This window comes from Numida meleagris, chromosome 7, assembly GCF_002078875.1.
Source record: "Numida meleagris isolate 19003 breed g44 Domestic line chromosome 7, NumMel1.0, whole genome shotgun sequence".
Taxonomy (NCBI): domain Eukaryota; kingdom Metazoa; phylum Chordata; class Aves; order Galliformes; family Numididae; genus Numida; species Numida meleagris.
Window position 1 is genome coordinate 11,182,094 of NC_034415.1, and position 12,313 is coordinate 11,194,406.

A 12,313-nucleotide genomic window follows, 5' to 3' on the forward strand; every position below is an offset into this window, starting at 1 on the left:
AAAAAACACTTTCTTCTACGACGATCCTTACAGAAAGGCAATTAAATAGAAGCTTAATACCAATAAAGGCAAAGCCAATTTTACTAAATTATTAAATATATGATAAATGAAAAGTTATTCTTAAAAACATGTAAATAATAATTTGTTCACAAGTTTCATCAAGTAGCTACCCCTACTCAAATGTTAAAATACCTAGTGAAAAGCTTAAGTGATATGCACCTGATAGAAAAAAAGCCAAGGTACCTACATTGGTAATAGGAACAAAGCAGTGTTGGGTGGAAGAAGGATACTAATGCTAAAGTTTTAAGCTACCTTACATTGCCAGAATATATGTTTTTGCCTTAATATGCCAAACTTGTATGTAATCTAATATTTCAGCTTTTCTATTTTTTAGAAGTGGAATCACGTTTTGATGGTTTCAGTACATATACTGACATGAAGACTTTCTTTTTTATTAGATCTAAATTTAGAGGAAAAAATAGAAAGTGTATCATCAGCAATTGTCATTAGGATAACTGATTTTCCTTGTTTACATTTCCTTCATGAAATGAATTTATTCCCTCTCTTATCCTCTCAAGTTATCAAAAATCTTGCTTCAGCTGGCACAGCCCCCAAGCAAATTAGGTCAGGCTCACACTAGTGTTAAAGCCACAGCTCCAACAACATATTTAATACCTCCAAAAGTCTTGTGTTCTGCTAGGAAACTTATTCTGCTATTAAACTAATGCATAATATTCTGGGGAAAAAAACACCACCACACTTTTTCACTAATAGTTAAACTTAGTAGATCACTAGCACTCTATTTTTTGAAAACTTCCCTTTCTATTACCAGAATCCTGGATCTGCTTTCCCCACAAAGTGGGAACAAAGTGGAAAGATTTTATTTTTAACCTATCTTAACTTCAAGCTCTTCTCACATCTGAGAAAACTATCAAGCAGTCCACATGGTGTTCCCTGAAAAAAAGCAAACATTAAACATCTTTATGGGACCGGAATGTTTCATTCAGACTATTCAAAATGGAAAAACAAACAAACAAACAAAAAACCTACAAACTTTCCATATTTGTTCCAATCTCTCTTTTTCTTTCTTGCTCCATCATTAGGCACCACTGGAAGAACAGTAACACTGACAAGAAATAAACCAGTGTACAGAATAATAGAGGTGTGATTACATAGGATTTGATATGAACTGCTTATGTAGCATCACATTTTGTGAGGAAAAGCCTCCCAGGAGTTTCTTTTTCTTCCTGTCTCTCACAGTTAACTCCCTAGGCCTCCAATTAACAGCTGGCATCATGTTCCTTTGTAAAAAGTAGTCAAAGACATTTCAGAAATGTAGTCAAATTTAAATTTTGCTTTCCTGTGAGTCAGAGGTGACCTTGCCAATGTGTGAGGTAGAGGGAGCTACTGCTGTGAGAAGAAACCGCTATTATTGCAGTTGCCACTGCATTACATGCCTTCGTATCACAGAATCACAGAATTGCAGGGGTTGGAAAGGACCTCAAGACATCATTGAGTCCAACCCTCAAATATCCTTCATTTGCAGCAGCAACAAGCATGGTTTTGCAAAAACCTGGACTAGCCATGGATGCTTTGCCTGAGTTAGGCACCTGCTTAGCCCTCGCTTGAAGCCAGTTCTTACCTCTGTGTTATCCCTGGTACTGTAACTAGTTGGACATGACAAAAGCAGTCAACAGTAGGTATATTCTTCAGTCACCTGGCAAAAATGAGTAAACAAAAGGAGTAAAAGAAATGGTTTAAGAATGTTTTCAAGGCAATCAAAATAACCACCAGGCAAATGTTTTCAGCTAAAGTATTTCCTTGGGAAAATACAGGTTTAGATCAAACAAATGTCATGAAAGTTTTGGAAATTCCAGAGCCAGAAGGCCAAAGGACCCACAAAGAAAGCTTAAAATATAAACATGAGAATTACAAAATTGTTAACTGAGAGAGAAAGAAGGAAATTTCTGTGAAGAAGAGGCAGAATCCAAAAAGGCTTGTTTTCTAATTCAGTAAATGATGAGACCAGGCATCTAAGAATGTCTAATAAAAAATTTGACTCCATTTTCTGATGATTCTAAATTTACCTGACTAAAACAGTCAGGTAGGAGCTGTTAACTCTGACAAGGGTGGAGAGGCTTGCAGAGAGCTCTAGACAGATTAGAGAGCTGAGCAATCACCAACCACATGAAATTTAACACAAGGAAGTGCTGGATTCTGCACCTGGGAAGCAGCAACCCTGGCTGTAGGTACAGGCTAGGGGATGAAGCTCTGGAGAGCAAACCCGCTGAAAGGGATATAGGGTTCTTGGATGACAGCAAGTTAATGAGTCAAACAGTGCCCAGGCAGTCAGGAAGGCCAACCGTATCCTTGGAGTTGCATCAAGTATGGCATTGCTAGCCAGTTGAGGGAAGTGATTGTTTCACTTTACTGGTGCAGCCTCACTTTGAATACTGTGTGCAGTTTTGGGGACCACAGTACAAAAAGGACAAACTATTAGAGAGCATCCAAAGGAGGGCTACAAGATGATGAAGAGTGTAGATGGGAAGACATATGAAGGGCAGCTGAAGTCCCTTGGTTTGTTCAGCCTAGAGAAGTGGAGACTGAGGGGAGACGTCATTGCAGCATTCAGCTTCTTCATGAGAGGTAGCAGAGGGGAATGCACTGATCTCCTCTCTCTAGTGACCAGTGATAGGATCCAAGGGAATGGCATGAAGCTGTGATAGGAGAGGATCAAATTGGATATCAAGTTCTTCACTGAGAGGATAGTCAGCCACTGGAACAGGTGCCCCAGAGAAGCAGTCGTGGTACCAAGCTTGCCAGAGATCAAGATGTATCTGGAGAACACTTTCAGTCATGACTTTTGGATGGTCCTGTATGGAGCCAGGAGTTGGAATCAATGATCCTTATGGGTTCCTTCCAACTTGGGATACTCCAAAATTCTATGATTTTTCCCAACACCACAGGAAGCCTCCTCCTAAGTGAGTCACAGGCCCTTTTTTGAACCTTAGAATTTATTTACTTTTGGTAGATCTGATTTTAAAAGAGAAGCATAACTTCTAAAAGATTGTAATAGTAAATACCTAATGATCTTTACACTTCAGTTTTGTGGGTTTTATCTAAATTCTTTGCAGAATCTATTTTATTTGTTTCTGATTTCCTTGGTGGCACAGTCTTCTTCACTGGCAGATACTTATATACATATATATATATATTTAATTCTATACCCCAATGTTGTTAGAATACGGAAATAAATAAGTCAAGTTACCAGAATTACTAGTCCAAACAGTTGATTCTGGAATATTTCTGACTTTATTTTTTTTCGCCATTTATTCCTTACTTGAAAAGTAAATAAGAATCATAGATAAACATTAAAAATTAAATATTCACTTTTTTTCTAATGGCCTGTAGGTTTTGCAAGTACATTTCATGTTATGCCTGCAACTCTAAACATGCACTTCACCTAAATTTTGCCATATAGTCAAGTGGTTAGATATTTGCAGCACTGAAATTCTGAAGCACTTTGCTGCCAGAATTAAACACCTTTAAAAGATGTAAGAGTGGTTTTGGATTACTTTCAAAATCAGGGACTGAGAATTAGGTGGCCCATATGCAACTCATTCAACAATTTTTCCTCTCAGCCAACTAAGAAATAAAGCTAAGATAATTTCTTTCTATAGCGTTACCTGTTGCCTTTTTAAGTACCAGTTGTTTAGCTTGTCTAAGTGGAGCAACAGATTCCACAGATTTTGTTTAGTCTACAGGTCATCATCTGGGCAACTATTTCAAGAACATGTGCCAATATGCAGCTGAATAATTACTGTATGCCAGAGGTTTGAAAGAAGAAAAAAAAAATCCTTCCACTTACTGTGATGAACAGAATAATAGTACAAAAAAAGAGAAAATATGTATATTCATATTCTCAAATAGATATTCTGCAGTTCACAAATGAACAAATTTTGTCATTCTGAATTTATCATATTCTCTCCCAAATATTTCTCAAATTGCTCTGAAGCCAAAATGTTCAAAAGTGCTTAAGGAATTTCAGATTCTACATCCCATTAATATATGATCTGCACTTTGATAGATTTACATTGCTATGTAGGTACCTTACTCATGTGTGAAAATGTGAGTCAAGTAAATAAGTTAGCAGGGTATTTCTGAAAGCTGTATTTCTAACATTACATTAATGACTGCATTAACCTCTTCTCATTCAAGTAAAAACAATTTGGGTAAATGGCCAAATTCTCTCATATCCTGTAATGTCTACAAGATATCTCAAATCTTTGTGATTTAGTGTCTGCATACAAAAAAGTTTACTCAAAAGTACCATCAGTAGAACACACATTCTACAAAATGCAAGAACAAAAGCTATTGTGGGTACTCCTAAACCCTGGTTTAAAATTAACTTTTATTAAGTGACCACATCCCAACACCACAGGTCAGGTTTTAAGTCCTTTACATGCTGTACCTTCCAGGAGTTCATCTACAAAGCTCTGATTTTGACTTCAGTTAACACTCGTGAATTGTGTTATTTGAAATGAATCAAGCAAATTTGTTCCTAAGCTGTGTAATTTGTTGATTGCTCTTCCCATTTCATTCTTTCCCTTTTTAGCTAACACTGATTGTTCCTGTTTATCCTGCTTTTGCTTTTCAGAAGTGCACTCATAAGCAACACTAAAAATAAAAAATACCATCACTATCTTCTTTCTCATATCATAATGATAATAATTTCAGATCTTAGGTAGAAGTTCCTTTTCCAAAATACATGCTTTAGTTAAGATATAAGGATGAGGCAGCTTTTCCACTTCTGAAGCATCTGGCTTACTTGCCTTTTGCATGTCAATTTATATGTTTGTAAATTAAACCAGACTGATACAATCCTTGACCAATTCAAATGCCAAAAAATAAAACTCAGAATCCATAACAAATCTTTGCCCACTTAATGGCATAAGTATCCTTATCTCTATATAAACCTCAGTCATATTGTCATAAGAAAGAAAGGGAAATAAAGACAACAAAATTTAGCAACAAAAGGTAATAAAAACAACAGATAAGGTGACAGAGCATGCTGCTTATTGGAAACATTTTTATGTCTCTCCTTCATCTTTTTCTGTTTTTTTTCTGTCATGTTATTTCATGACACAAAAATGACACAACAAGACAAGAGAAAATAGAAGCATAAAAACAGTTTTCATCAGATCTTATGTGGTTCTAGTTATATTAAGAGCATAAAAGGAAAATTTACAGACCTGGGATGTATTTCAAAATATGTGTGCTGTTGTGAAATATATTCAAATGAAATTATAAATATACCCCATCACATGCACATCTGGGTGGTAAATTTGAAGACAGTTCCTACCATCATGTTTTCACCACAGTTCTTAATTAAGTTGATGACTTCTACCTGCGAAACCCTCAAAATTACAAAAGGGCAAGTGACTGTAGTCCAGGGTGCAGAGTCTAAGCCCAGGCCTAATCAAGATGACTGTGTCTGCCCAGTGCTACTAGCTCATGTCTGTCAGAGCTGTGGAGAGCTGGCACAGCAGCTCTCGCTATCCCAAAGGTCTCAGGCAGTCCTGCTCAGAAGGCCTTTCTCCTCTGCCTGCCAGCAGTGTGCCACCTGCTCTTCATCCTAAGCAGCATTGCTGCTGCTTTGTCTAAGGAAACTTGAGGCAGGTCTCCACTTTCATTTGAGGAAATGAATTATAAATGTGCAAAGGGACACAAGAAGTCATAAGCTGCTAGGTTTTGTTTTATATTTGGTTATAGGGGAGTCTTGCTGAAGGTGACTCAAAGACATTATTCTCCCCACCTTGGCTCTATTCATCCTAATCGTTTCAACAAGAAAAGAAATCTTTTTGTCTGCCCCATCCACTCTTCTCTATTGATATATACAAGTTTTATTTAGGTTTCAGGAGGATTTTATTAGAGGGAATTAAAAATGTTCCTAAGGAAAGTCAAGCTGACACTTCTGCCCAGTGGCTGTGGCGAGGTGCTGGCTGCAGCCACCACAGGGGCAGCCTGTGTGAGATGAGGCTGTGGCTGCCCCACACCAGACACAGCTGTTTCCACAGCCACCCCACCACAGAGCCCAGCAGCTAAGCTGGTGGTGCCCATGTCAAAGCGTATTTAAGAAAAAGGGGCAAGAATGCTGAACAGGAAGAAGAGGGTAAAATAAAGAAGAAGAAAAGAAAAGATAAAAAGCAGTGTTATCACCAAGGTTAGAGAAGGAGCAAGAGGAGGAGGTGCGCCCAGCACCAGAGCAGGTATTTCCCTGTAGCCTGTGGAACGTGCCACATTGATGCAGTTGGACATTTGGTTCTTTGCAGGCACTGCTTTTACCAGTGACTTTATTAATAGATTAAGAGAAAAATGTCAGAGGGTCATTGCCAGCCTCCCGACAAAGCGCTAGGATGGTAATGCTGGAGAAGCCAACTGTCTCTTCATTGAGGCAGCAGCCTTTGGCAGACTGCCCTGGAGCTCTGTTCTGGCTCTATCCATTAATTCACAAACTTGAAAAATTCCCGCATACCAGGCCCTGTCCCTGCACACATTCCTCTTTTCAATCTCAACCCGTGGTCTCCCTCTCATCTACTATACACTGTTACTCATCTCTGCTGGTAAAGATGTCTGAATTTTGAGGTGCTTGGGAGAAGTAAATTACAAATTTGATTCTGACATTACAAATATCATTGCCTTGCAGATATTACTTAGTGCATGCATTCATGCGCGTGTTCACATAAATGCATGAAGTTGGGAATTTGTGGTAATTGTGACTTTTTCCAGCAGAAAAAAACAAAACAAAAGGAACCTACAGCAAACTTCCAGAAGGTTTATTACATCAAATTTGGAGATTGAATTCAATTACTGAGATCAATAAATCTACTTTTATTTTTAACATAAATACTAATGTATTTTTGAAGAATAGCTTAACTAATGGTCTTTCCATACTCTGAACTATACATATAATACAACTTCCCATTGCATACAAACACTTAAAAATCTTTTAAGATCCATATAATCTTTTTTTCATAAGATAAAACACTGAGATAATCTTGACAAGAAAATTCTGTTATGTGAGTCTACGATGTAAATGACAAGCAGGTCCAATTATGTCTCACTTCTTAGTATTTCATAGTTTTTTTTTTTTTTTTTTTTTTCAGATATGCCAAAGTGGATACCAGGTGTCCAAGACCTTTAGTCTACTGTTGGGTAAACAGAAATGTCATCTGAAGATCTAGTGGAACCTAAAGGTCAGTTTGATGTAAGTAAACTTGTTTTTAAGTTCCTTAATATTTGTTGTTTCCAAAGCTAACTGTTAATCAGGTCAGTGCTTAATGTGCCTCTTTTTCACAATGTAAGCCATGCTTTAAATTGAAGATTAGACTTTTATGCCTGTTTTCTTTTTCTGTATAATTTACTGTCAAATACCAACTTATTACAGCTGTGTTCAAAATACATGATTTGATAACAGTCTTTTTTAAATCCAGATTCTTCCTGGCTACACAGCTAGTCTTTTGCAGAAATTTATTCCTTGAGTATCATCTAAGTTACAATTACTCCCTTCCTTAATTATTAAGATGTATATCTATCAAGGGAAAGAAAGCAGCGTGCTGAATAACTCTGAATTTTAACAATAACAAAGGTATTTTCATCTTAGATTAATTTTTATTGGCTCAACAGGGCAAACGTTGTCCTCTCTAGAGTTTGCCTGACATTCCTGTTGGCTCTAACACAATACTTCCCAGCCTTACACCCTACACAGAGATATCTACTGAAACTGACAGGCAGCTCTACCACTGAAGGAAGCTTTAGTTTAAAAAATAAATTAAAAAAAAAAAGGCTCAATGTGGGACCACTTTGCTGTTTTCAGTTTTCCAACTCTTCGCTACAATCAGAAAGACTCAGCAGCAAGAATCTTTCTTCTCTTGTTGCAGTTCAGAAACATACAAGTCAGCACCACTGTGGTTCTAAACTCAGCTTACTGCTTGAGGAGCTGAGCTGTGGTCACTTATTCTCTGTAACTACCAGACAATTCAGGAAAACAGTTAAGATCAAATTATGTCTTTACAAGAGCAGGCAACTGACATGGTAATGTTCTGAGCCACCACCAAGGAATGCTCTGGCTTCTATTAATACAGACATGATTTTGTAAGGATACATATTTTGAGAATCTACCAAAAAAAGCCCTATTTTAATGTAGCTAACAGTGGAAAATGTGGCTAGAAACTTAGTAGTATAATAATATCAATTTTGGCTTGAATAAAAGAAGAATTATTGTAAGTCTTATAATTTAGAAATTAACATCAAAAAGTAAGCTACTGGCAAATACTAAATACTAAGGATTACAGTAATACATATTTTTTGTTACTGACACCAAGAGATCAATTAACTAACTGTAGTATGAATGCATAAAATGATTAGACTTGTATTGAACTTTGATGCATTTGTTCATTTTTTCTAAAAATTGAGTCCTACATGCATTAAAGTGGGATATATCATATAGGAAAAAGATTCTATCATGTTACTTCTAAGATAGCAACACTAAAACTCTTAAAGAAAGCAGACTTTCTTCAGAAAAGAGAGAAGCAGAAAGAAAAATAAAGAAAGAATGGATCAGTAAAAATTTTGACAGGCTTCCAAAGTAATTTTTCAACACCCATCTCTCATGCACAGACATATTAAAGTTCTGATATATACCGAAATATTTTAGAAAACTTGGGATGTGTATGAAATTTCTTAACTGCATATTACGCTACCACATCTTTTCTATGGCTACTTGAAACTAGAACGCAGTCACAGTAAATATGCAGTCAGTGTAAAAGTTCATCTAGAAAAATGTAGTTTCCATTTGCAATCCAAATTCTGCAGTGCTCACAAGAACTATGACTTGTGCTCTGTGACAATTACAAAACAACCTTCTCTTGCTACACACACAGAGAGTTATGGTGTGGTTTCACTATGCAGAGTGTGTTTCTCAAAGTGAATACTTCTAAGGATAAGGGGGAGGGCCAACAAGGTGGACATCCTGGTGGGGGTCTATTACGGACTGCTTAACCAGGTTGAAGAGACAGATGAGGCATTCTATGAACAGCTGGCGGAAGCCGCACGATCGCTAGTCCTTGTTCTTGTGGGGAACTTCAACTTCCCTGATATATGCTGGAAGTACAGTGCAGCAGAGAAGCAGCAGTCTAGGAGGCTTCTAGAGTCTAGATGATGCAGCTGGTAAGAGAGCCTACCAGGGAAGGTGCCCCACTAGACCTGCTGCTCACAAACAGGGAAGGACTGGTTGGAAACGTGAAGGTCAGGAGCTGTCTTGGATGGAGTCACCACAAAATGGTAGAGTTCTCAATGGGATGGGGGGTAGCAAAACTGCTCCCTTGGACTTCCAGAGGGTGGACTTTGAGCTGTTCAGGACACTGGTATAGGGAGAGTCCCTCGGAATTCAGTCTTGAAGGGTAAAGGAGACCATGAAGGCTAGACACTCCTCAAGAAGGAAGTCTTCAAGGCGTAGGAGCAGGCTATCCCCCTGCGTGGCAAAATGAGCTGGCAAGGAAGAAGAATGATGTGGATGAACAGGGAGCTTTTCCTGAGGCTCCAGGAGAAAAAGAGAAGCCAGCTCCTGTGGAAGAAGGGACAGGCAACTTGAGAGTACAAAGAAGTTATGATGTGCAGGGAGAAAATTAGAAAGGCAAAAGCCCAGTTGAACTCAACTTGGCCATAGGAGTAAAAGAAAACAAAAATCTTTTTTTACAAATATATTAGCAGTAAGAGGAGGGCTAAGGAGAATCTCCATCCTTTAGGGGATGCAGCAGGGAACGTGACCACTGAGGATAAGGAAAAGACTAAGATTCTCAATGCCTTCTTTTCGTCTGTCTTTAAAAGGCAGACCAGTTATACTCGGTATAGTCTACTCCCAGACCTGGAAGTCTCAGATAGGGAGCAGAATAAACCCCCCACAATTCAGATGGAAACAGTTAGAGACCTGCTACTCCACCTGGACTGCCACAAGTCCATGTGGCCAGATGGGATCCACCCAAGGGTGCTGAGGGACATAATAGCCACGCCACTTTCCACCATCTATCAGCATTCCTGGTCAACAAGAGAGGTCCCAGAAGATTAGAGGCTTGCCAATGTGACTCTCATCTACAAGAAGGGTCATAAGGAGAATCCAGGGAACTATAGGCCTGCTAGCCTGACCTTGGTGCCAGGTAAGGTTATGGAGCAGATTACATTGAGGGAGATCACACTGCATATGTGGGACAATCAGGGGATCATGCCTAACCAGCATGGGTTCATGAAAGGCAGATCCTGCTTGATCAACCTGATCTCCTTCTATAATTGAGTGACCGACATGGTGGATGAGAGCAAGGCTTCAGCAAAGCCTTCAACACTGTCTCCCATAGTCTTCTCCTGAAGAAGCTGGCAGCCCATGGCCTGGAAAGATACACTCTTTACTGGGTAAAGAACTGGCTGGATGGCTGGGCCCAGAGACCTTGAGTGTTGTGTTCAGTTTTGGGCCCCTTACTACAAGAAAGATATCGAGGCCCTGGGGTATGTCCAGAGAAGGGCAGTGAAGCTGGGTCTGGAGCACAAGACTTATGAGAAGCAGCTGAGGGAGCTGCGATCATTTAGCCTGAAGAACTGGAGCCTCAGGGGTGATCTTATCATTCTCTACAGCTACCTGAAGGGAGGTTGTGGTGAGGTGGGAGTCCGCCTCTTCTCCCATGTAACTAGCAATAGGACGAGAGGGAATGGCCTCAAGTTGCACCCAGGGAGATTCAGGTTGGATGTTAGGAAATACTTCTCCAAGAGAGTGGTCAGGTGCTGGAAAGGGCTGCCCAGGGAGGTGGTTGAGTCACCGACCCTGGAGGTGTTCAAGAAACGTTTAGATGTTGTACTGAGGGACATGGTTTAGTGGGAAATATCGGTGATAGGTGGACAGTTGGACTGGATGATCTTGGAGGTCTTTTCCAAGCTTGGTGACTCTACAATTCTACTTACTGTAAATATGTATGTAATATGTTCTAAACTATTATGAATCTTCTAAAACGTCTTAAAAGTTACTCTGGATAATTTTCTGAAAACAGTAGTTCACTCAATACGGAGATGAGGACAGAAAGACACAAGTTAAAAATGAATAGGAATAAAGTAACATGCACACAAATAAAAGAAAATGAATGTACACTGACTAGATCCCTAACACATACACCTTCTGAACACTCATAATGGGTGACCACCTTTCACAAGAGAATGTTCCAGTATCACACTATGTAAATAGATGATTACCAAATTAAACAGAATTATGGAATGGATAAAGATAAGAAAGATAAGACTGTTTAGCTCTGATACAAGTTCCTCTAGACATGATAATAGAGAAAATGGGCAGGAATTATTATTTTTTTACTTATCTTCCAAGAATGAACAACCTGGCAGTAATCCGAAGAAGCTGTCTGATTTAAAATTAAAAATAAGAAACACTTTTTCATATATTGCATTTCAAAGTTTAGCACTCATAGCTGCATTATTTTGAATTCCAAAGACATTAACAGATTAAAAAAAAAAACATTTAAGCAAACTGGTGTAGAGTAGGTGTGTAAGTAGCTCTCAGACATGATGGTACAGATGTTTCCACTTTAGAATTCTTAAACACTAGATCCCCAGAAGATGGGGCAGCACACTGGGAAACATTCTTATACTCCCGTAAGCTTCCTCTCCTGACCACTTTCTGGGACAGGATGTTGGGTTAGATGGATCTTGGATCTGACACAAGACAGCCATATTTATTTTTGCGTAACTGCTTGTGAATGCTACAGAAGCATGCTAGTGCTTTCTAAAGGTGCCAGAAAATGAATTTGCATGATCTAACTGTTTCGGTGATCACATAGTATTTACACTGTAAGACTTTAACTTGACTTGTTCTGCCTCCGGCCACCACATTCTCCCTCAATAGACAGGAAATCTTCTCTAGTTTCTGAGTAGACAGAAGGGTCCTGGGAGTAGATAGCGCTTCAGAATAGAAAAAACTGGGAATTATCAATTCAGTCAGTTTCCTGTCTTTCAGGAGCCTCATGCCTTGTTGCAGAATGAGAACACAAACTTTGTTTTCCTGAAGCATATTCAGTTTGGTTCATAGTAAAACTGTGATACTTAAAAAAAATCCAATTAAAATAAATTAGCACATTTGGAAGTAAATTTTAAGCCAGTGATGAAAATGGATCCAAATCATGTGCTAGTCATTCTTCTTTCCGTTACATTATTTAAAAGGACTATTAGCAAGGTGGCCCATCATTTGTTTTAACTGGAGTCC

General features: G+C 38.7%; 1 protein-coding gene across 14 annotated transcripts in view; it reads left to right on the forward strand.

Annotated features, from left to right (window-relative positions):
• The window catches only part of COL11A1 (collagen type XI alpha 1 chain), a 257,188-nt gene that overhangs the window by 81,511 nt on the left and 163,364 nt on the right, over window positions 1-12,313 (forward strand). For 13 of the 14 annotated variants that reach the window (XM_021404548.1, XM_021404553.1, XM_021404557.1 and 10 more), the window contains one exon: window positions 7,167-7,267. In XM_021404548.1, coding sequence (XP_021260223.1) covers window positions 7,226-7,267 — 42 coding nt within the window. In that variant the 5' untranslated portion in view covers window positions 7,167-7,225. The remainder of the gene's footprint in view (window positions 1-7,166; window positions 7,268-12,313) is intronic. The other variant, XM_021404561.1, reaches the window with a different exon arrangement.